The sequence below is a fragment of the Geotrypetes seraphini genome, chromosome 1, assembly GCF_902459505.1.
Source record: "Geotrypetes seraphini chromosome 1, aGeoSer1.1, whole genome shotgun sequence".
Classification (NCBI taxonomy): domain Eukaryota; kingdom Metazoa; phylum Chordata; class Amphibia; order Gymnophiona; family Dermophiidae; genus Geotrypetes; species Geotrypetes seraphini.
Genome location: NC_047084.1, coordinates 27,336,819 through 27,362,871, shown reverse-complemented (window position 1 = coordinate 27,362,871; position 26,053 = coordinate 27,336,819). Strand labels below are relative to the sequence as shown.

Below are 26,053 nucleotides of genomic sequence, written 5' to 3'. Positions count from 1 at the left end.
AATTGAAATTTTGGGGATTAATACAACCCCTACTACTAACTTAATATGCAAAGTTTGGAATATTAGTTTACTTCCCCTGTTATGAGCCAGCAAAGTAGGCAAAAAATGTTAGAAAATAAATTTAATGCCTACGGTACTTTGACTCCATTGCTCCTGACCTGTATTTCAATTCAAGTCATAACTGTCCCAACAGTCATGTGCATAGGACTTGCATTATGAAGCTTTGCAGCCAATTGGAAGCAAATATATAATTACACAAAGAAATGATATTAGTACTTTATTCAAATTTTGACCATTTTTGGGTGCAGATATATCTCTACTGTAGATCATCCAATTTTTTTTATTTTTGTATCACTTGAAAGAGTGTCTCTTTTGCTACAAAAGCCATTCTGTTTAATATTTGATCAGGTCTTGCTTTGGCCAGAAGTTAGGTCTCAAAATGCATGCATTCACATTTTTATGCATGTAGTGGTAAAAAAGGGCATCTTTGGCAACCTATTGTGTAATATGCAAATGAGCTAGAGGTGTGAAATTGCAAGGTGCTGCTAAGCTTGTCAGGCTTGCCATTCTAACTTGGTTCACTAAATACACTGATTTCACATACTCTTGTAAATGGCCCATCAAAATGGACATTTAGTTGGTGATTCATTGTAAGTTCAATACATTCACTTGAACTCTTTTCTCTCTTTCATTGTCCATGTATTATGCTGTACTTCAATTCTGACTCTGGTCTTCAAAATTTGAGTCTCTGCAGCATGACACTGTTGCAGTTCATGCTTTTTTGGAAACTCTAATTGCCTTTATGAACCAACTTATTCCTGTAATCAAAAATGTGCACTATGTTAGCGATGGATCTGCAGCACAATACAAAAATTACAGAAATTGTTGTTAATCTTTGCTGCCATTACAAAGACTTTAGAATTTCTGCTGAATATAATTTTTTGGGTACTAGCCATGGAAAATCACTATATGATGGTATTGAGGGAACTGTAAAATGACTTGCTGCACATGGCAGCTTGCAGTGGCCTCTGGAAAATCAGATCCTGACTCAAAATGATTTGTTTAACTTTTGTGAAGAAAATATTACTGGGGTCAAATTCTTATTCATCTCAAAGGAAAACAATGAGAAATTAAGATCTATTCAGGAATCCAGATTTGAGAATGGCCATACAGTAGTTGGAACTTGGGAAAATCACCAGTTTAAGCCAATTGTTGAAATCAAAATTTGTGTCAGCAAAGTTTTAGAAGATGAAACATTTTTTCATTTCTGATGTCACTAAAGCTGATTATCCACCTTCATTTATTCAACTTGTCAACCTGCAGTCTGGCCAATATGTTGCTTGCATGTATGACAATTATTGGTGGTTTGGAAATCTCTCTAAAATCTCAGAACACAACGATGCCTTAATTAACTCCATCCACAAGGCCCTGCTCGATCCTTTCATTGGCCTATTTAAAAAGATACTATGTGGGTTTCATATGAACATATTTATATAGTTTTTGAAGCTCCAATGACAACCTCAACAGGAAGGCAATACAGCTATTCACACACTGTGTTTTCCAATATTGACAACAAATTCAAGGCATTGTACGCAGGCTAGTTGAATGATGAGTACCATTTGAAGTGATTGTGAAGTACGATTTGTCTTTGAAATTGTTACTGTTATCCACACCATACTGTTCTTTGATCATATTAATTTTTGATCCTAATAAAAATTTATAGTTATTAGAAAACCACAAATTTCCAGTTCAAAGTTTCTCTCATTCCAGTGTCTGTCTACATTTCCCGCATATTTTAACATCAAACGCAGGTTGAAACCTTGGTGTAATTTCAGGCCTATTTTGAGCTGTCGGGAATAGCGGGTCAAAAATGTGGTTTGAGTTTTGTAGCCAAAGAATTGCTATTTCAGATGGTGCAAAAAGAAGGAGATTGCAGGATGTACAGTTGTGATACATGATATTAAATATAGCTAAAAATTTGCATACAATCTCTCCAGAAAAGAAAAGTGCAGTGTGCCTAAAATTTTACTGGGGCAGTATCTCGCTGTAATCTCTTCCAGTTTGTAAAATCTGAGCCCTATTGTGCTTTCTGTTCAGGAGTTAGTCATGTGAGTTAGGGTGGTTAGCAGATTCATCTTTCCATGCCCTATCTCTCTTGCAGTCTACATCTAGACCCTTCCCCCGCTGCCGCTGACTGTAGCCCCTCCCAGGCAAGCACTTAGGTGACCTCACTAGCCTTGCTATTTAATTTGAACCCTCTCTGGGCGGCGCATGCCGCTGGCCGAACAAGGAGCATGTGCTCCTTAGTGTGCTTCCATATTTTCACTCCCTCTTCTTATATAGCTCTATTTCCTTTTTCTGTTCCTCTCCTTATGGCTCCTATTCACTTTCTGCTTCTCATATTCACTCTTCCCAATCTTACTCCTTTTCCTTTCCGCACCATAAGTCTTCACTATCCTTCTTTTCTATCCCCTCACCATCAACTTGTCTTCTACCTTATTCACTGCACTCAAGCTCAAGCATTCTCTCTCTCTTCCATTCATCCATCTCCTTTCTCATTGAGCTCCACCCATCTTTGTCATTGCACACTCTCTTACTCCTGCTCTCTGTTGGGGATGTGAATCCAAACCCTGGCCCTCCATGCCAGTTGATTCTCCACCTGTGTAACCGCCCTAACCGTATAGTTTCAAGTTTCAAGTTTATTAAATTTTTGATTAATCGCTTTGTCATATTTTCAAAGCGATGAACATAAATACAAAGTAATAGAAGTGGATACAAAATTACCTTATTAAAAAATAAAAAATAAAAATTAAATATAATCTAAAACATTAATTGTCCATAATCAGTAAACATATACTACCGTATTTTCACGCATATAACGCGCGCGTTATACGCGTTTTTACCTACCGCGCATACCCCTCGCGCGTTATATGCGTGAGCGCGGTATACGAAAGTTTTCAAACATAGTTCCCACCCCGCCCGACGCCCGATTCACCCCCCCAGCAGGACCACTCGCACCCCCACCCCGAACGACCACTCGCACGCGCTCCCACCCGCACCCGCATCCACGATCGGAGCAAGAGGGAGCCCAAGCCCTCTTGCCCGGCCGACTCCCCGACGTCCGATACATCCCCCCCCCCGGCAGGACCACTCGCACCCCCACCCCGAAGGACCGCCGACTTCCCGACAATATCGGGCCAGAAGGGAGCCCAAACCCTCCTGGCCACGGCGACCCCCTAACCCCACCCCGCACTACATTACGGGCAGGAGGGATCCCAGGCCCTCCTGCCCTCGACGCAAACCCCCCTCCCCCCCAACGACCGTCCCCCCCCCAAGAACCTCCGACCGCCCCCCCAGCCGACCCGCGACCCCCCTGGCCGACCCCCACGACCCCCCCACCCCCCTTCCCCGTACCTTTGGAAGTTGGCCGGACAGACGGGAGCCAAACCCGCCTGTCCGGCAGGCAGCCAACGAAGGAATGAGGCCGGATTGGCCCATCCGTCCTAAAGCTCCGCCTACTGGTGGGGCCTAAGGCGCGTGGGCCAATCAGAATAGGCCCTGGAGCCTTAGGTCCCACCTGGGGGCGCGGCCTGAGGCACATGGTCGGGTTGGGCCCATGTGCCTCAGGCCGCGCCCCCAGGTGGGACCTAAGGCTCCAGGGCCTATTCTGATTGGCCCACGCGCCTTAGGCCCCACCAGTAGGCGGAGCTTTAGGACGGATGGGCCAATCCGGCCTCATTCCTTCGTTGGCTGCCTGCCGGACAGGCGGGTTTGGCTCCCGTCTGTCCGGCCAACTTCCAAAGGTACGGGGAAGGGGGGTGGGGGGGTCGTGGGGGTCGCCAGGGGGGTCGCGGGTCGGCTGGGGGAGCGGTCGGAGGTTCTTGGGGGGGGCGGTCGTTGGGGGGGAGGGGGGTTTGCGTCGAGGGCAGGAGGGCCTGGGATCCCTCGTGCCCGTAATGTAGTGCGGGGTGGGGGGAGGGGGTCGCCGTGGCCAGGAGGGTTTGGGCTCCCTTCTGGCCCAACTACCAAAGGTACGGGGAAGGGGGGTGGGGGGGTCGTGGGGGTCGCCAGGGGGGGTCGCGGGTCGGCTGGGGAAGCGGTCGGAGGTTCTTGGGGGGGGCGGTCGTTGGGGGGGAGGGGGGTTTGCGTCGAGGGCAGGAGGGCCTGGGATCCCTCCTGCCCGTAATGTAGTGCGGGGTGGGGGTAGGGGGTCGCCGTGGCCAGGAGGGTTTGGGCTCCCTCCTGGCCCGATATTGTCGGGGAGTCGGCGGTCCTTCGGGGTGGGGGTGCGAATGGTCCTGCCGGGGGGGGGGATGAATCGGACGTCGGGGGGGGGGGTGAACGGAGAGTCGGGACAGCGCACGGAGAGGCGGGGCAGTGCACGGAAGTCAGGGGGGTGAACGGAGAGTCGGGACAGCGCACGGAAAGGCAGGGCAGTGCACGGAAGTCAGGGGGGGTGAACGGAGAGTCGGGACAGCGCACGGAAAGTCAGGGCAGTGCATGGAAGTCAGGGGGGGGTGAACGGAGAGTCGGGACAGCGCACGGAGAGGCGGGGCAGTGCACGGAAGTCAGGGGGGTGAACGGAGAGTCGGGACAGCGCACGGAGAGGCGGGGCAGTGCACGGAAGTCAGGGGGGTGAACGGAGAGTCGGGCAGCATGCGCGGTATAATCGTGAGCGCGTTATACCAAAGTTTTTGTGCTTATCATCGTGATTTCTGCGCGCTATACACGTGTGCGCGTTTTATACGGGTGCGTGTTATTTGCGTGAAAATACGGTATATACATACTTGACAAGACATGAATAAAAGGGAAAAGGGATAAGAAATACAAAATTCAATAAAAAGAGAGGTATACCTATTGCTCTCCTTCAATCCTCCTCTCTCTTTTTCTCATGTACCCTATGGAATGTTCATTCTGCCTCCAAAAAACTGCCCTACATTCATGACCTCTTTATCTCCTAGTCCCTGCTTGCTCTAACTGAAACATGGATTTGCCCTTAGGACTCCACTGCAGCTGCTGCCCTCTCCCATGGTGGCTACCACTTCTCCCATACATCTTGCCCTACTGGTCGAGGTGGAGATGTTGGGCTTCTTCTCTCTCCTTTTTGCAGATTTCAACCTCTTCTCCCTCTATCCCACAGCCTTTCCTCATTTGAAGTCCACTCTGTCTGCCTATTCACTCCTTTACCTCTGGGGATAGTGGTCATTTATTGACCCCCAACATGTCCCTTTCTTCCTTTCTCACTGAATTTGACACTTGGCTTTTGGGCTTCCTTGATTCATCTTTTCCCTCCCTCATTCTTGGGAACTTTAACTTTCACCCTGATGATCGCACTAGCAAATATGCTGCTCAAGTTTCTTGCCTTAACATCCTCATTTGACCTCCAGCTTTGCTTCACAACCCCCACTCACCAGGATGACCACTACCTTGATCTTGTCTTTTTTTCCAACTGCTCTCTCTCTAACTTCTCTACCTCACTTTTCCACATCTCTGATCACCATCTGATAACTTCACCATTACTCCCCCTCTGCCACGCCCAGTCACCTCCAATAGGTTTCAAAATCTTCAAGCCCTCAATCCCTCCATGCTCTCATCCACTGCTTCACCTCTCCTTGCCTCCACTATAAAATCTAAGTCTGTCCATGGGGCTGTCTTGTTGTACAACTCTATTCTCTCCTCTGCTCTAGACACCCTTGCTCCCCCTGTTCCTCACTCTTTCAGGCGTACCAAACCTCAACCTTGGCTCACTCCCAGTGTCCGTTACTTGTGTTCCTGCATCCACTGTGCTGAGCACCTTTGGCTCAAATCTCGCACATGTGCTGACTTTCTTCACTTTAAATTTATGTTGACCTCCTTTAATTCTGCACTTACACAGGTCAAGCAAGACTACTACATCCAACTAACTCGCTCTCTTTCTTCCAACCCCCGTTGTCTCTTTGCCACGCTTAACTCCCTCCTCAAAGTGCACCCACTTCCAACCCTTCCTTCTTTCTCTCCCCAGACTATGGTCCTCAAGATCATCCTTGAATTCACTATAAAGTCGTATCCTTCTCCCCACCCACCATCCAGTCTCCTGAACTTCATTCTCGCATCTCCCCTTCATCCTTCACCCAAACAGCTCAGGAAGCTTCTCCTGTCTGGTTTTGGCCTCTTGTCTCTCTGTCAACTACTGCTGACTTTTCTGCCTTCTCTGTAATCACAGAGGAAGAAACTGCACAACTTCTGTCTTCAGCCAAGCTTACTACATGCTCCTCAGATCCTATTACCAACCCTCTACTCAACCTCATCTCACATATTGTTATCCCTCCCATATGCCAAATTTTCAATCTATCTCTTTCCACTGCAACTGTCCCTGCTTCTTTCAAACATGCGATGGTTAAGCCACTTCTCAAAAAACCCTCGCTGGACCCCTCCTGCCCGTTCAACTATTGCCCTGTTTCCCTTCTTCCGTTCCTATCCAAGATACTCGAGCGTGCTATTATCCATTGTTGCCTGGACTGCCTTTCAACTCGAAAGATTCTCTATACTCTACAATCTGTTTTTTGCCCCCAACACTCCAGAGACTGCCCTCATGGCCAGATCTAAGGGCTTTTACTCTATCCTTATCCTTCTTGACCTGTCTGCTGCTTTTGATACTGTAAATCACAGGTTACTCCTTGATACGCTGTCCTTGTTTGGAGTCCGTGAATCTGTTCAATCCTGGTTTTCCTCCTACTTTTTCCAATGTACCCTTAGTGTATGTGTGGGTTGTCCCTCTTCTGCTGCTACCTCGCTAGCGGTTGGTGTACCCCAGGGTTTGTCTTAGGACCTCTTCTCTCTCTACACCTCTTCCCTCGGTGTCCTGATCTCCTCTCATGGCTTCCAGTATCACCTAAATTTCACCTAAAGTCCAAGAAAAAGTCTCTGCTTGTTTGGCTGACATTGCTGCCTGGATGTCCTGCCGTCATCTAAAACTAAGTATGTCCAAGACTGAGCTGCTACTCTTTCCTCCTAAACCCTCTGCTCCTCCTCCTCCTTTCTCCATCTCAGTAAATAATACTGTCATTGTTCCAGTCTCCTGTGCTTGCTACCTTGGAGTGGTCTTCGATTCTGACCTCTCATTTTCTATACATATCCAACAAGCTGCTAAGATCTGTTGCTTCTATCTCTTCAATATCACCAAAATTCGCCCCTTCCTCTCTGAACATACTACCCGGACCCTTGTCCAAGCTCTCGTAACCTCATGCTTAGATTACTGCAATTTACTCCTAACTGGTATCTCGCAGTGTCGTTTCTCCCCCTTGCAATCTGTGCAAAACTCTGCTGCATGACTCATCTTCTACCAGCCTCGCTACACTTCACTGGCTCCCTATCTTTCATCGCATACAGTTCAAGATCTTATTGCTGACCTACAAGTGTGTTCATTCTGCTGCCCCTCTATCTCTCAATGCTTCTCTTGCCTTATACACCTCCCAGAGAACTCTGTTCCTCAGATAAGTCACTCTTAGTGTTACCCTTCTCCTCCACTGCCAATTGCAGACTTTGTTCTTTCATCTTGCTGCCCCTTATGCCTGGAATAAATTACCTGAGTTTATCCATCAAGCCCATTCCCTTGTTTAAAAGCAGACTGAAAACCCGCCTTTTTGATATAGCTTTCAGTTCTTAGCCCTACTCCTCTGCCCTCCAACCCAGCCCGCTGATTAACCATTCCCCATAACTGTATCCATGACATCCCGATTGTCTGTCTTGCCTGTTTAGATTGTAAGCTGATTTGAGCAGGGACTGTTTTCTTATTCTTTGTGGCTCTGTGAAGCGCTGCTTGAGTCTGGTAGCGCTATAGAAATAATTAATAGTAGTAGTAGTAGTGAAAAAATTAGGACACCCCATGAAATATTCAGTTCTTTCTTAAGAAATGTTCACATATCGATGTCAAATCTTTTTTTTATTTTATCTCTGGAAAAGAAAGTAATGTAATTGCAGGTAAACAATAAACTTTTTTTCCTTGATTTACTCATGAAATAAGATATCCACAAAAATGTGTATTCTAACTGAGGAATAAATTAGGACACCCCCACATATCCTCCCACTTAAAGTGGCTCAAATCACACACAGGTGTATCGCATTAGGTGCACATGATTAGATCATCGTTACTCAGCATTTTGAAGGAGGTTTCCCTAATTAATCTTCAGACATTTAGTTTGGTGTGCTCATGACTGCTGTGGTGAGATCAAAACAGCTGTCTGAGACCTTCAGAAAGAAGATTGCTGCAGCTTATAAGTCTGGTAAGGGATTTAAAAAGATCTCAAAAGAATTTGACATTAGCCATTCCACGATTCAGAAAATAGTGTACAAGTGGAGGACTTTCCATACAACTGCCAACATGTCCAGGTCTGGCCGTCCAAGCAAGTTGACCCCAAGAGCAGACCGCCAGATGCTAAAAGAAGTCTCCAAAAACCCTAAAGTATCATCAAGGAACCTACAGCAGGCTCTTGCTACTATTGATGTGAAAGTGCATGCCTCTACAATCAGAGAGTCTGCTCAAATTTAACATGCATAGGAGGTGTGCAAAGAGGAAACCTTTGCTTTCTAAGAAAAACATCAAGGCCAGACTGAAGTTTGCCAGAGAGAACATAGACAAACACCAGGACTTCTGGAATAGTGTTCTATGGACAGATGCGTCTTAAAATTGAATTATTTGGACACCAGAAAAGAGGACATGTTTGGTCTACACCAAAATACAGCATTCCAGGAAAGAACCTCATAACAAATGTAAAACATGGAGGTGGAAGTGTCATGGTTTAGGAATGCTTTAGTGCAGCAGGACCTGGCCAGCTCATCATATCTACCATGAATTCTACCATGTATCAGAGGGTGCTTGAGGAACATGTGAGATCATCTGTAAGAAAATTAAAGCTGAAGCAGAAGTGGACCCTGCAACATGAAAATGACCCAAAACATACCAGTAAATCCACCAAGGACTGGCTGAAAACTAAGAAATGTAAAGTACTGGAGTGGTCAAGTCAAAGCCCTGATCTTAATCCCATTGAGATGCTGTGGGGTGATTTGAAACGGGCTGTACATGCAAGAAACCCCTCAAACATCTCACAGCTGAAAGAATTCTGCATTGAGGGTCAAACTTTCCTCAGACCGATGTCAGAGACTGATAAGATGGGTTCAAGTATTGTCTCACTGCAGTTATTTCAGCCAAAAGGGGTAACACTAGCTATTGGGGTGTAGGGTGTCTTAATTTATTCCTCAGTTAGAATACACATTTTTGTGGATATCTTTTGTTTCATGAGTAAATAAAGGAAAACTTTTGCTGTTTACCTGCAATTACATCACTTTCTTTTCCAGAGATAAATTTTAAAAAAGATTTGACATTGATATGTAAACATTTCTTAAGAAAGAACTGAATATTTCATGGGGTGTCCTAATTTTTTCACATGACTGTATGTTGCCAATTATTTGCTTGTGTATTCCACGACAAGCTTTTTCATCAACTTTGTGGGACCCCAATGATATACCAGAGTGTACCCCAATGATCTGAGTGGTATTTGTCATGCAATGTTTGCCATGCTATGTTTTGTCATATAATTCTCGTCATGCTTTGTCTCACCATACCATGTTTGTCATGTTATGTTTTATCATGCTTTAACTATGTTTTTGTCATCTCTTGTCAGACAATGTTCTGCCATGCCAAATTTGTCATCACCTTGTATAAATACTTTTAATATGTATGTAGACTTGAGGATGGAATATAAAACCAATTTAATAAATATTTGGATTCAGCAAACTGTGTGTTATGGCGAGACTGGAGCCTGTCACTGCCGGCACAGGTACTGGTACCTCTCCTCCTCCTCTGTCCCTGCTTATGTAGGGATTTCCAAAATCCAGCAGTTTTTACGGGTTTTGGAAGGCCACCTAGCTCAGGGCTGCATCTACAGTTCCTCTGAGCATGCTCTAATGTAGACTTGATGATGTCACACACATGTGTGTGACCTCACCGGTCAATGTCTGTATATGCTCAGGGGCCCTGTAGATGTATCCCTAAGTTTAGTGTACCAAAGTGGAAAAATTTTGCAACATACTGGTATAACTCTTAGCTTGGTCAAGTAACTATCCTTTCTACAACCTGAACCCAAAGTTAACGTTTTAGAATGAAAAAAGTAGCCCCAATAATTAGGTTGAGAAGAAGTTGAGATCCATCTCTAAGATTTTGCACATATTCATTGCATGTCCTATTGTACTTCCACTAAAAATTTCATCAACTTCTTATCAGGACTCCAGAGGCCTCCAGAGGTGAATGCATCAACATATATCTTTTAGATTCTTCCTCCACTGGCATACAAATCTGAGAATTTCTTGAAACTCAGGATGTACTTTCAAAACATGCTAATATTTTGATCTGATTTGATTTGCTTGAGGCTAAGAAGCTAATATACAAGCTAGACGAGAACTTGGATGTCTTTGTCTATAATACAAGAATAAATCTTATATATTTAGTTCATTTATATGCTGGCTTGACCTCAAGTTTAGAATATGTATTTCTTGTATAATCTTCCTTTATTCCGGAACTAGTGGGTTATGCATCCCTTGCCGCCAGGCACTATAGGAAGCCTCAGATGATTGAAGTCTTAACTCCTTTCTCTGATAGCATAACCTGGAGCAGGCCCCTTGGACACCAGTCTTGTCTTCCTACAAGCCAGCCTATAAGAACTTATCTCTTCTGCTCGTGTTTCTTTTGGTAGTTTCCAGTATTTTCCTTTGTGGTTTTGCCCTCATGCTGTGGAGGTTCCCTGCAGGGACGTCCTTGCGGTGGAAGATTGCAGACTGTTGAAGAACATCTGTTTCTGGGGGGTCCCCTGCTCTGCAGTAAGCCCCATGGACAGCCTGCAAGTCAGATCAGGGCTCCAGGATTAGGTGCTAGCTCACCCTAGGTTTGTCCGCTAGTGGAAGTAGCGCAGGCTGAGTGGTTTGGTGGAGGCGCGACTGGGATCGGAGCCGGATTGTGTACCTCTGTCAGGTGGTTATACGACATATCCGAGGGTGGTGGAAGTCACCGGCCATGGTGGTCGGGCTGGTGGGGCAGTCAGAAGACTTGAAATCCAGCTTTCCAGCTTTCTGAGGCTTTTGATCTCCCTACATGGTATTTCCAGCATTGCCTGCAGCTTCTCTCAGACAGCACTTTGCACAGTGAATAACAGACGGACAGCCTGTTTTAGTGATTGGGGAGGGAGGTGTCTTAAAAAGGGGGTTTGGGTGGTTTTCCTGCATGTCCTACCCCTCACCACCTCTAAAATTCCCAAATCTTAGGCTTCTCCCCTCTCATCCCAGTCATTTTGTAAAGGATGACATTTGGGGAGGGGGAAGAAAACACTTTCAAAACTTCTTCCCTACTTAATAAACTTTCAATTATAGTCATTTATTGGAAACTTAATGGAATGGCATAAGCAGGTTATCCACTCTGCCGGTAACTTATATAGAAACAAATTGTGTAATAATAATTTTAAGCTTTATTGTTCCTTTAAGGGGATGGCATTTCCTGTGGATCTACTGGATAATTGCAGCCATGAAGAACTGGAAAATGCTGCTGAAGAATTCATGACTGATCTTCGATTTGGTGATGCTGAGAATCCCGAGTATTTCCCTCTGCCCAATAAGAGCGTGGTAAGATGGATTTAGCCTAATTCTAAACTGTTGTATGGGGGGTGTCCATATATATTCTCAATATTTTAACATCATGGTCTACCTGGACAAGGAGAAATGGAGTGGCATAATCTCTCTAAAATCAGTGGTTCTCAAACTTTTTCTGTTCATGGTTAACTTTAAGGTTTCAGAATTTTTCTATGGCTCCCCAGGTCAAATGATAGTTCTGTAATCTAATACATACCTGAAAGTTGTTAGCTTGAGACAATTATTAATTTAAGAAATTAAAACAACTTATCATAAAGGTTATCACAATAATCTTGAATTATTTATTTGAAAAAATTAAACAATGGATATTAAAAAAATAATCACAAAAAATGTTGAACTAGTGAGATGGATGAGCTTGCTGTTCATTACAAATCTTCTCAAACATCGGAACCAGTCTCATTGTTCCACATTGATTTTCGCTCAGTATTTGCTTTTTATCACAGCAAGCGCCGAAAACCCAACCTTGCATAAATAAGATGTCGCAAATGGAAGATTCTCTGTGCTCTACTGCTCAACAGTGAATATTCATCTCTTATTGAACACCAAAATTCAGTAATATCCATGCTGCTAAATCGTATCTTGAGCGTATTGTCGCAAGACAGCTCGATGAGATTTTCTTCTTCAGAAGTAAAGTCAGCTGGAGATTTGGCTCTGAAGGGATCCTGAATCCAGGAGAATTTTGTAGAATCTTCTTGAAAATATTTTTCAAACCATATGATACTTTGGGATAGGTGATCTTTAAAAACTGATTTTATATTGTCAGGCAAACAACTTCATTGGAGATCATGAACTGCTGCAAAAGGGGAAAACCAATCTTTGCTACTGTCTTCATGCATTTTTCTCCACCATAATTGTAATTTTTATTTTTTTATTATTATTATTTTTTATTTGAAAGTGAAATCTTCTCGATCAATTTCAAAATGTGCATGTTGCCTCCTTGCAAGGAGAGATTCAGCATGTTTAACTTCTCAAAAATATCACACAAGTATGCCAGTTTCATTAAAATCATTGTCTCTAGAAAGTTTTTGGCTTACTTATGTTTTTCTTTTCAAGAAAAATGTAGAGTTCTTGTCGTAATTAAAATATATAGGCCAACATAGTGCCACAAGAAAGTCATCGTGAGTGGCAGTAGTATAACAAAGATGTGAATTCAGCTCCCTTATCTTCACACAATTTTTTGAAAAATCTTGCTTTTACTGGGTGAGATTTTATAAAGTTTATCACATCCACCATGTGTTCTAGGACCAAATTCAATGTAGGGCTCAAATGCTTTGATGCAAGTACTTCTCTATGTATTATGCAATGGATCCAAATTGCAGCCGGATCTTTCTTTCGAATAAGTGCTTGTAATCCGCCATAACAGCCTGACATCAAACAACCACCATCCGTACAGACCCCAATACACTTTGCCCACTCTAAATTATTTTCAGTCATAAATATATATTTAGGATCTCGCACAAGTCTTGAGCCTTTGCACTTGCAGTTATTTTTTAACAAAAAGTTCTTCCGCAGTGGCATTTCCCATCTACAAAACATACATAACAAATATGTATCCTTATTATTATTCGTGGTCTCATCTAACTGCAAGCCAAATTACCTTTATTTTAGTTTTTCAATCAATTGGTCATTGAGGTCTTGTGTAGTCCTCTCTACACAAACGGAATATTCACAAACACTTAAAACTGATGAGGCTTCCTATTTGCTTTTGGCTACACCACGCAAAAGATAGTTTATCCCAGGACAAGCAGGCAGCATATTCTTAACACATGGGTGACGTCACCGACGGAGCCCTCGGTACGGACCTTTTTAACTAGAAGTTTCTAGTTGGCCGCACCGCGCGTGCGCGAGTGCCTTCCCGCCCGACGGAGGAGTGCGTGGTCCCCAGTTTCTTCGTTTCCGCGGAGCGAAGAAGACGCGTGTGTTTTTTCAACGGCCGTTGAAACCACTTTTTTGCCTTCCCGCTCGCGCTTTTTTCCTTATTTTTTCTCTCTTTACCTTCGGGTTTATTTTTTCTTTGATTTGCAAAAAAAAAAAAAAAAAAAAAACTTTGCTTTTTTCCCTTTTTTCTTCGTTTTGCCCCGGCGGGGCCTGTTGCCAGTATACAGGCCTCGGGCTTCGATTTTGCGGAGGCTATCTTCCCCTTCATGCCCCCGCAGGTCGGTTTTAAGAAGTGCCAGCGGTGTGCACGCCCGATCTCCATCACTGACCCACACAATTGGTGTTTGCAGTGTCTGGGTCCGGAGCATCGGGCGGACTCCTGCACCCGCTGTGCCACTCTTCAGAAGAGAACTCTTAAAAACCGAAAAATTCAACAAACTCTTCTCTTCGGCACCGAGTCGGCGATGGACTCCTCACCTTCAACGGCGGTACCTCAAAAATCGGCACCGTCGACCTCGACACCGACCGACCCCACATCGGCGTCGCTGGCGCCAGGTAAGCCGGCTAAGAAGCCTTCCTCTTCCCTCGAGCGCCCTCCAGCTACGGTGGCGACACCGTCCTTACCGGCATCGCACCGGTCCCGCAAACGCTCCGCCCCGATCTCGGTGAGTGCCTCGTCATCGGCCTCCTCATCGCCGGGGCGTGGAGCGGCATCTAAGGAACCGAAGAAAAAGAAAGCGGTTCCGATGCCACCCCTAGATGACCGTATCTCGGCCATCTTAAAGGCTCAACTCCAGGAACAGTTGAAGAAACAACTTGAACAACTGTTGCCCACTATCCTGGCACCGCTCCTTCCGGTACCAGACCGGCCCGAGCCCCGTACCGAGCCCCCGGTGTCCACCCCTTCGGTACCGGTGAACACCTCCATGCCGATCCTTTCGGCCCAACAACTTCATGGCGATCCAGTGGTTCATTCTCAGGCCACATTGGATCCTCCTCGGCACCAGGCGGTACGGCACTCTTCTCGGGACCGAGATAGACGCCGGTCGTCCTCCCCTGGTACCGTTTCGGTGCGCTCTGGAAAGTCTTTGTCCAAAACTCGCCATACCGCGCCCTCCACCCCGGTGTCTCGACATGCACCAGAGGTCAGGGACCCTGACTTATGGGAGGAAACTCCTCTCGGTACCGAGGAGGATCCCTCCTCATCTGATGAGGAACCATCGGCACCCGATGCCACTTCTAAACCAGAGCAGTCCTCATTTTCTAAATTTCTGAGAGAAATGTCTGCTGCCCTGTCACTTCCTCTAGAATCTGACTCAAAAAAGTCTCAAGCCTTTCTAGAGGCTTTAGACTTTGAGCAACCTCCTAAGGAGTTCCTCAAGCTTCCCGTGCATGACATCCTACGGGAAACGTTCTACAAAAACTTGGAAAATCCCCTCACGGTACCGGGAGCCCCCCGTAAACTGGACAACCTTTACCGTGTCATTCCTATTCCTGGATTCGACAAATCTCAATTGCCCCATGAGTCCCTTCTGGTGGAATCCACCTTAAAAAAGACTCAGGGCTCCAGTGTCTATGCCTCTACCCCTCCTGGCAGAGAAGGTAAGACCATGGACAAGTTTGGCAAGAGGCTTTACCAGAATGCCATGCTTGCCAACAGGGCAAACAACTATTCCTTCCATTTTTCTTTCTATCTGAAACACTTGGTCCAACAACTGTCTGCCCTCCAGAAGTACCTTCCTGAGCGCAAGGTCCCGCTATTCCAACAACACATCTCTGGTCTTCTCCAGATGCGAAAGTATATGGTCCGCTCAATATACGACTCCTTCGAGCTCACCTCTCGGGCCTCTGCCATGGCCGTAGCCATGCGTCGATTAGCCTGGCTCAGAGTCTCCGACCTGGACATCAACCACCAGGATCGTTTGGCCAACGCCCCCTGTCTCGGGGATGAACTCTTTGGAGAGTCCCTGGATTCCACCACCCAGAAACTCTCGGCCCATGAGACCAGGTGGGACACCCTGATCAAGCCGAAAAAGAAGGCTCCGCCTGCTCGACCCTATCGGCCTCAATCATCTTACCAGCGGAGGTTCTCAGCCAGGCCACTCAATCCGCCTCCTCAACAATCTCGGCGACCCCGTCAACAGCAGCACCATGCCCAGGCTCGATCTCAGGCCACTCAACCCTCCAAGCCTTCTCAGCCTGCTAAACAATCTCAGCCCTTTTGACTCTTCTCTCCAGGGCATAGCCAGTCATCCACCCTCGCTGCCTCTTCCACAGCCTATAGGGGGTCGTCTCACCATTTTCTCAAGCCGTTGGGAAGTCATCACGTCAGACCAGTGGGTCCTCAACATCATCCGCCACGGCTACTCTCTCAACTTCCAGACTCTTCCACCGGACAACCTTCCCGTAGAGTCTGCTTCACACTCCTCTCAAACCCCCCTCCTCCTGAGGGAGGTTCAATCCCTCCTCCTTCTCAATGCCATCGAAGAAGTACCTCCAGATCAAAGGGGTCAGGGATTCTACTCCCGCTACTTCCTTGTACCCAAAAAGACGGGAGACCTCCGTCCCATTCTCGATCTCAGGGACCTCAACAAGTGTCTGGTCAAGGAAAAGTTCAGGATGCTCTCCCTTGCCACACTTTACCCTCTTCTTTCTCAACACGACTGGCTATGTTCCCTGGACCTCAAAGAGGCCTACACTCACATCTCCATCCATCAGAACTCTCGCCGCTACCTGCGGTTCCAGGTGCTACACTACCACTATCAGTACAAAGTGCTACCGTTTGGCCTCGCTTCCTCCCCCAGAGTCTTCACCAAATGCCTGATAGTGGTGGCGGCCTTCCTCAGGTCTCACAACCTCCAGGTGTTCCCCTACTTGGACGATTGGTTGGTGAAAGCACCTTCATCTCAACTCGTGCTACAAGCTACTCATCACACCATCTCTCTCCTCCACCTCCTGGGGTTCGAGATCAACTACCCCAAGTCGCATCTGCTTCCCACCCAGCGACTTCAATTCATCGGAGCAGTTCTGGACACCACGCTGATGAGGGCCTTTCTCCCCTCCGATCGCAAGCAGACCCTGCTCCATCTCTGCCGTCAGGTACTCATGCATTCCTCCATTCCTGCCCGACAGATGATGGTCCTCCTGGGTCACATGGCCTCGACGGTGCATGTCCTTCCTCTGGCGCGACTCCACCTCAGGACACCTCAATGGACTCTCGCCAACCAATGGTCACAGACTACAGATCTTCTTTCTCATCCCATCTCTGTGACATCATCTCTTCAGCAATCTCTCCAATGGTGGTTGAACTCCTCAAATCTTTCCAGGGGTCTACTCTTTCATCTGCCCCCCCACTCTATGATCATCACCACCGATGCGTCCCCCTACGCATGGGGAGCTCACCTAGGCGATCTACGCACCCAGGGACTTTGGACCCCACAGGAGCGTCGTCATCACATAAATTTCCTGGAACTCAGAGCCATGTTCTACGCCCTAAAGGCTTTCCACCATCTTCTCTGCCCTCAAGTCCTCCTCCTGTGCACAGACAATCAAGTCGCCATGTACTACATAAACAAGCAAGGCGGCACCGGATCTCGCCCCCTTTGTTTGGAGGCTCTGCGCATCTGGACCTGGGCCACGGACCGCAATCTCTTTCTCAGGGCGGTCTATATCCAGGGCGAACAGAACTCTCTGGCCGACAATCTCAGCCGCATCCTTCAACCTCACGAGTGGACGTTGGACCCTCCGACTCTGCTCTCCATCTTTGCTCGATGGGGCACTCCGCAGGTGGACCTCTTTGCAGCACCTCACAACCATCAGCTGCCCCAATTCTGTTCCAGACTCTTTTCTCCTCACCGTCTGGCACCGGATGCATTCCTGCTCGACTGGAGGGATCGGTTCCTCTATGCCTTCCCTCCACTTCCTCTGATGTTGCGGACCTTGTCCAAACTCCGCAAGGACAACGCCACCATGATTCTCATCGCCCCTCGGTGGCCTCGTCAACACTGGTTCTCCCTCCTGCTTCAACTCAGCTCCAGGGAGCCCATCCCTCTTCCTGTGTTTCCTACTCTGCTTACGCAACAGCATCAGTCTCTACTGCATCCCAATCTGTCTTCACTCCACCTGACAGCTTGGTTTCTCTCGGGCTGACCTCTCCGGAGAATCTATCTCAACCGGTCCGCCTCATTTTGGACGCCTCCAGGAAACCGGCCACTCTCCAATGTTACCATCAGAAGTGGACCAGATTCTCCTCGTGGTGTCTCCGGCATCATCAAGAACCCACCTCCTTAGCGGTGGAAACTGTCTTGGAATATTTGCTCTCACTGTCCAACGCTGGCCTCAAAACCACCTCCATCAGAGTCCACCTCGGTGCCATCACTGCGTTTCATGAGCCTATCCTCGGAAAACCCCTCACGGCTCATCCTCTGGTTTCCAGATTTATGAGAGGGCTCTTCAATATCAAACCGCCCCTCAAGCCTCCTCCTGTCGTCTGGGACCTGAATGTGGTTCTCTCAGCTCTCATGAAACCTCCGTTTGAGCCTCTTGCCACAACTTCATTCAGACTTCTTACCTGGAAGGTGCTTTTCCTAATTGCCATCACCTCTGCCAGGAGGGTTAGCGAACTGCATGCACTGGTTGCCGACCCACCTTTCACGGTTTTTCACCATGACAAGGTTGTGCTGCGTACCCACCCTAAATTCCTTCCCAAGGTGGTCTCAGCTTTTCACCTTAACCAGTCCATTGTGCTACCAGTCTTCTTCCCTAAGCCTCACTCGCATCCTGGGGAACAGGCGTTGCACACACTGGATTGTAAGCGTGCCCTTGCTTACTATCTTGATCGTACCAGAGCTCACCGAACATCCCCTCAGCTATTTTTATCTTTCGATCCCAACCGTTTGGGTCGTCCTGTCTCCAAACGGACACTTTCAAATTGGCTTGCTGCCTGTATTGCCTTCTGTTATGCTCGGGCCGGTCTCTCACTGGAAGGAACTGTCACGGCCCACAGAGTCCGAGCTATGGCTGCTTCTGTAGCTTTCCTCCGTTCCACGCCCATCGAGGAAATCTGCAAGGCGGCCACTTGGTCCTCAGTTCACACATTCACTACTCACTACTGTCTGGATGCGTTCTCCAGACGGGATGGACACTTCGGCCAATCTGTGTTACAAAATTTATTTTCCTAATGGCCAACCATCCCACCTCCCTCTTTGTTAGCTTGGAGGTCACCCATGTGTTAAGAATATGCTGCCTGCTTGTCCTGGGATAAAGCACAGTTACTTACCGTAACAGGTGTTATCCAGGGACAGCAGGCAGATATTCTTACGTCCCACCCACCTCCCCGGGTTGGCTTCTTAGCTGGCTTATCCTAACTGGGGACCACGCACTCCTCCGTCGGGCGGGAAGGCACTCGCGCACGCGCGGTGCGGCCAACTAGAAACTTCTAGTTAAAAAGGTCCGTACCGAGGGCTCCGTCGGTGACGTCACCCATGTGTTAAGAATATCTGCCTGCTGTCCCTGGATAACACCTGTTACGGTAAGTAACTGTGCTATATTAGTAATAAGCCTCCTGAGGCAGGACATATATGCCGAAACACATGCGTGTTGAGCCATCACACATGAATAAAGTTGCACACTAACATTACTGAATTTCTCCACTGTGGTTTGTTTGTTTCAATATAACAAATTTCTACAAATAAACCAGCTACAAGACTAAATCTGCTATCTTTCTAGGTCTCACAATGGAAAATAAACCTTTCAGTGCTAGACTACAGTTAAGGAAACCAAGTTAGGAAAGTTTAGAAGCATGAAACACTAGACTCAGTTTGAAAAGTCTATCCCCTCTAGAATCAGAGATAGAAAGGGAGAGAAAACTTTGTTTTTTTGGATTGTTTTTGAAGAGGGAGCGAAGGTCTAGGTTTGAAAACAGAGCAATACAACCCAATACTGATAATCAGCACAGTTTAACTAAGTAATTAAAGTTGAGAGACTAGATATCGGGCAGCGAAACCAATAAGTTTAAAATTAAGAATAAGATCAAAGAGCATTTGCCAGTGTTGTGGTTCAGGTCTTTCAAGGAGAGCACATGGATGGACCATGCCCACATCCTGTTGAGTAGGCGATTGTCTCAGTGCAAAAATGGAACAAGTCTCATTGGTGATAAATGTCATGTCACATATAAAAATTGTGACTTGAGAGAATAGTGTTGCTATAATTTTGAAATAAATGTAAAGCCATATAGCTGTTTTGCAAAAAAGTCTCATTTTGAGATGAAACCCAGTGATAACACCTTAAAATAGTCTGGCATTGGGAAATATATGCTTAACCATGATTCTTTGTCACCTCTCCAGACCAGTACAGGCTTCACTGATGGGTAATAGCTCACCATGACCAGCAGGTGGAGACTGAGACCAAACTTTTGGTTATAGTACTTAATAGCTATTCCTCCTACTATCTAACAGTCTTCTCTCAGTGTCCAGCAGGTGGTAGTTGAGTTGTGCCAGTCTCCCCTTGTTAGGGCTGTTGGAATTTATTTGGGGCTCCTTGTTCCCATTTTGGTGCCAGACTGAGCTTGGAAGGACCCTGTTTAGGGGTCCGTCCGACTTCGGGGAATGTCATACTCGACGGGTCACGAGTTGAGTCCCTCCCGCTCCTTCCTCCACCTCTCCAAAATTTTGTAAAGGTGCCTCAACTGTAAGTCTTGCCACCGATACAGGCACTTTGTATTTTGCACCAATATAGGCACTTTGTGTTTTAGCTAGGTCATGTATTGCGCAATGAGCACTTTCACTGTGAGAAAGTATTCATTGTGCTCCAGACATGAGGCACCTGCGGCCGGCCTGTGCAAGCGCTGTGCAAGCCACCATGAAGGGGAAATCTCGTTGGCATTGGGTGCGGCGTCCAGGCTTGTGGCTGCGTGCTTGGTCAGCGGATGCGGCATCTAAGCCTAAGCTGGCAAAATTGCCCTTTCAGGGGTCTTTTTTGTTGGTGAGGATTTGAACTAGTTGGTTCAGACCTTGACGGACTCTAAAGTGCCTTGCCTGCCTGAAGACCATGCCCTTCTGCCTGCATGAGGTGGCATTGCTTGGGGGCATTTGCATGATTTCTATAGGTATCGCCCTGGTCAAGGGGCTGCTTCCTTCCCAGCTCTGGGTTACCTGGGGTCATTTCTTTCAGCGCATGCAGTCCTTTCAGGGGGACCATCGGTGGGGGGGGGGGAGGTGATGCCTCCGCCTGGCCCTCCCAATGACTCCTTGCTGGCGTCTCCCTTGGTTCCGGTGGGTGCTCAGTTGTGAGGTTTTTACCAGGGGTGGGCCGAGTTCACAACAGATCAGTGGGTCCTGGAGGTGATTCAGGGCGGTTACGCTCTGGAGTTTTCCTGCTCGTTGCCAGATCACTTTCTTGCTTCTCTTTGTCAGGCGGCATGGAAGAGGCAAGCGTTTTTCCAGATGCTTCAAAGGCTGATATATCTCAAAGTGGTAGTGCCTGTGCCTCTGCCGAAGTAGGGCATTGACCGATATTTAGTTTACTTCATGGTTCCCAAGGAAGCGGACTTTTTGGCCCATCTTGGATCTGAAGGGGGTCAACAGGGCTCTACGAGTTCCGTCTTTTTGCATGGAGACCCTGAGATCTGTCATTCTAGTGGTTCAGCCGGGGGAATTTCTGACTTCTCTAGATCTGACGGAGACCTACTTGCATGTTCTGATTCGGGCCTCCCATCAGCAGTTCCTTTGCTTTGCGATCTTGGGACAGCACTATCAGTTTTGTGCTCTTCCCTTTCGTCTGGCCATGGCTCCTCGGACTTGGATGTGGTGGCGATATCTGAGACCTGGCTCACAGACTCCCACGAGTGGGACATGGTCATACCGGGTTACAACTTGCTTCGCCGGGACAGGGAAGGCAAAATAGGAGGAGGTGTAGCATTATATACTAAAGATGACATTAAAGTCACCAGAATCACAGATGGACGGTACACTGGGGAATCCCTTTGGGTAAATTTGGCCAGAGGGAAGGACAAATCCTGTATCTTGGCGTAGTATACAGACCCCCAAGACAACAGGATGCCCAAGATATGGAATTAATCGGAGATATAGAGAATATCACCTTGCGTGGGGACACAGTATTGTTAGGTGACTTCAACATGCCTGATGTGGATTGGGACACGCTTTCCTCTGCTTCAGGCAGCAGCAGGAGGCTATTAAACTCCTTGAAGGGAGCAAGACTAAGGCAACTGGTGTTAGAACCAACAAGGGATCAGGCAATCCTAGACCTGATACTTACCAATGGAGAAAGTGTCACAGAGGTCTCGGTGGGCGACACATTAGCCTCCAGCGACCACAACATGGTATGGTTCAATCTCAGGAAAGGTTTCACTAAATCTACCACACTGACCAAGGTCCTTAAATTCAAGGACACAAACTTCAAAGACATGGGGAACTTCGTTCACCAGGCGCTACAAAGCCAAGCAGAAACCGATAACGTGGAAGAAATGTGGTCAACTATGAAAGCCACCATACAGGAAGCAACAAACCGCTATGTTAAATCAGTAAGTAAACGGAATAGGAACAATAAGCCACAGTGGTTCTCTGCGGAGATCTCGGACCTCATCAAGGAGAAGAAAAAAGCATTCATCTCTTACAAACAATCAGGGAAACAGGACTCCAGGGAAATCTATCTGGCCAAGTCAAAAGCCGTCAAAACAGCAGTTAGGGAGGCCAAATTCCGCATGGAGGAGTCTTTAGCAAGGAACATAAAGAAAGGAGATAAATCCTTTTTCAGGTATATCAGTGACAGGAACAAGAACTCAGGTGGGATAGTACGTCTCAGGAAACCAGAGGGAGACTATGCAGAAACGGACTCGGAAAAAGCCCAACTGTTAAATGAATACTTCTGCTCAGTCTTCACCCGCGAGGCGCCGGGACTTGGTCCTCAGCTGCAGACAAGGGTTGACTCAGCTGATCCGTTTAATAATTTCGAGTTTACGCCCAGCAGTGTCTACTGCGAGCTGTCAAAGCTCAAGGTTAACAAGGCAATGGGGCCTGACAACCTACACCCCAGGGTGCTCAGGGAGTTGTGTGATGTTTTGGCGGAACCGCTATCCGCGCTCTTCAATCTCTCCCTTAATACAGGTAACGTCCCGTTGGACTGGAAAATGGCTAACGTCATTCCACTTCATAAGAAAGGCTCCAAGATGGAGACAGCAAACTACAGACTGGTGAGTCTCACATCAATAGTGAGCAAACTAATGGAAACTCTAATCAAACGCCAATTGGATAAGATCATGAACGAGGAGAATCTACGGGATCCCCATCAACATGGATTTACTAAGGGGAGATCCTGCCAATCCAACCTGATCAGCTTCTTTGACTGGGTGGCGAGAAAGCTGGATGTTGGGGAATCCCTGGACATCGTATACCTGGACTTCAGCAAAGCATTCGATAGCACAGGTTGCGGAGCAAGATGAGTTCTATAGGATTGGGCGACACGTTGACGAAATGGATTGGGAACTGGCTTGAGGGTAGGCTTCAGAGGGTAGTGGTGAATGGCACCCCCTCTGAAACGACGGAGGTGATCAGTGGAGTGCCACAGGGCTCCGTCCTGGGCCCGATCCTGTTCAACATCTACATAAGAGACTTGGCAGAAGGGCTCTGAGGTAAAATAACATTATTCGCCGATGACTCCAAACTAAGCAATGTAGTGGCCAAGAGTACAACAGACAAAAATTCAATGCACGACCTACTACTACTGGAGCGCTGGTCTAGGTCCTGGCAACTCAGCTTCAATGCCAAAAAATGCAAAGTCATGCATCTGGGCAGCCAAAATCCATGCAAGACGTACACCTTAAATGGCGAGATCCTAACAAGAACTGAAGCAGAACGTGACCTAGGGGTGATCGTCAGTGAGGATATGAAGGCTGCCAATCAAGTGGAGCAAGCTTCCTCCAAAGCAAGGCAAATCATAGGTTGCATACGCAGGAGTATCGTCAGCCGTAAGCCTGAAGTCATTATGCCATTGTATAGATCCATGATGAGACCACACCTGGAGTACTGTGTGCAATTCTGGAGGCCGCATTACTGAAAGGATGTGCTGAGACTAGAGTCGGTCCAGAGAATGGCCACCCGGATGATCGCGGGTCTCAAGGATCTCCCGTACGAGGAAAGGCTGGATAAATTACAGCTCTACTCACTCGAGGAACGCAGAGAGAGGGGAGACATGATCGAGACGTTCAAGTATCTCACGGGCCGCATCGAAGTGGAAGAAGATATCTTTCTTCTCAAGGGTCCCATGGCAACCAGGGGGCACCCGTGGAAAATCAGGGGAGGGAAACTGCACAGTGACACCAGGAAATTCTTTTTCACTGAAAGAGTGGTTGACCGCTGGAATAGTCTTCCACTTCAGGTCACTGAGGCCAGCAGCGTGCCTGATTTTAAGGCCAAATGGGATAGACACGTGGGATCTATTCACTGAGTTAGGTGGGGGAGGGTCATTGTGGTGGGCAGACTAGATGGGCCGTGGCCCTTATCTGCTGTCTATTTCTATGTTTCTATGTTCACCAAGATTATGGTGGTTGTGGAGGCGGCCTTGCGCATAGAGGGCATTCTGGTTCACCCCTATCTTGGCAACTGGTTGATCCGCGCAAAGTCATTTCAGGAGAGCGCCCGGGTTACGGCTTGGGTAGTGGAATTCCTGCAGTCGCTGAGATGGATTGTCAATCTATCCAAGAGCTGGTTGACTCCGTCTCAGCGCCTGGAGTACCTTGGGGTTCTTTTCGACACCGGTTTGGGGAAGGCCTTCCTGCCAGAGGCCCGAGTGGTCAAGTTGCAGTCACAGATTTGCTTTCTAATGACTTCTGATGTCCTCGGGCGCAAGGTTTTTTCCAGGTTCTGGGGTCGATGGCGGCATCCCTGGACATGGTTCTGTGGGCCTGGGCTCACTTATGCCTGCTTCAGCATGTTCTGCTTTAGAGGTGGTTGTCCCAGTTGCACGATCTGGACTCTCCCATTCCTCTTCTGGACTCTCCCATTCCTCTTCGGCAGTCTCCATTGGTGGCTATAGTTTCCAATCTGGTGTAGGGAGTGAATCTGGAACAGCCCCAGTGGACAGTTCTTAACACGGATGCCAGTCTCCTCGATTGGGGAGCTCAGTGTCTTGGAAGCTCAGCTCAGGATAGTTGGTCTCTGGAACAGGCGTCTTGGTCGATCAGTGTTCTGGAGACCAGAGCCATCCGGCTGGCCTAACTAACGTTCCAGACCTTGTTGACTGGCAAGTCTGTTCGGGTTCTCGGACAATGCCACAGCGGTGGCCTATGTCATAAGAACATAAGAATTGCTGCTGCTGGGTCAGACCAGTGGTCCATCATGCCCAGCAGTCCGCTCACGCAGCGGCCCTTAGGTCAATGACCAGCGTCCTAATTGAGACAAGTCTTACCTGCATACGTCCTTGTTCAGCAGGAACTTGTCTAACTTTGTCTTGAATCCCTGGAGGGTGTTGTCCCCTATGACAGACTCCGGAAGAGCATTCCAGTTTTGTACCACTCTCTGGGTGAAAAAAAGAACTTCCTTACGTTTGTATGGAATCTATCCCCTTTAAACCTTAGAGAGTGCCCTCTCGTTCTCCCTACCTTATCTACTATGTCTTTCTCCTTTAGTACCTTGAATGTTTCGATCATGTCCCCTCTCAATCTCCTCTGTTCGAGGGAGAAGAGGCCCAATTTTTCTAATCTTTAGCTGTACGGCAGCTTCTCCAGCCCCTTAACCATCTTAGTCGCTCTTTTCTGGACCTTGTCGAGTAATACCGTGTCCTTCTTCATGTACGGCAACCAGTGCTGAGGAACCAAGGGTTGTCTGGTGGCGCAGGAGGCGGCTCTGCTCATGGCCTGGACAGAGACTTGTTTTCTGGACATCTCGGCTTCCCAGAAAGCAGGTGTGGAGAATGTCCAGGTGGACTTCCTCAGTCGGCACATGCTCGATCCCGGAGAGTGGTGTCTTGGTCCTGCAGCCTTTGAGTTGATAGTGCATACTTGGGGTGAGTCAGTCATGGACCTGATTGGCACTAGTGTCAATGCCAAAGAGCCCCAGTTCTTCAGTCGGCGCAGGAATGTTTGGGATGCTCTGGTACAGCCTTGGCCGATAGTGGGCCTCCTGTATGTGTTTCCTCTGAGGTCGATGGTGGGCAGAGTTGTTCTTCACATTACTTGGCACCCCGGCCGCATGATCCTGGTGGCCGCAGATTGGCCCTTACCCTGGCGGTTCAGGTTCATCATCTCGCAGCAGATCCTCTTTGTCTGCCTCTCACCCGACCTTCTGATTCGTGGTCCCATTCCAATGTTCGATCTGGATCCCTTTTATCTTATGGCTTGGCTCTTGAGCAGGAACCCCTAGGTATGAAAGGTTATTCAGATAAAGTGATCTCTACTCTCTTGGGATCCCAGAGACTTTCCACTTTCAGAGCTTATGTGCCTGTGTGGCGTATATTTGAGGAATGGTGTGCTGCGCATGGAGTGGTTTCC

General features: G+C 47.6%; 1 protein-coding gene across 3 annotated transcripts in view; it reads left to right on the top strand.

Moving 5' to 3' along the window:
- The window catches only part of FAM169A (family with sequence similarity 169 member A), a 157,039-nt gene that overhangs the window by 5,567 nt on the left and 125,419 nt on the right, over positions 1-26,053 (top strand). For all 3 annotated transcript variants that reach the window (XM_033929293.1, XM_033929295.1, XM_033929294.1), the window contains exon 2: positions 11,509-11,646. In XM_033929293.1, coding sequence (XP_033785184.1) covers positions 11,512-11,646 — 135 coding nt within the window. In that variant the 5' untranslated portion in view covers positions 11,509-11,511. The remainder of the gene's footprint in view (positions 1-11,508; positions 11,647-26,053) is intronic.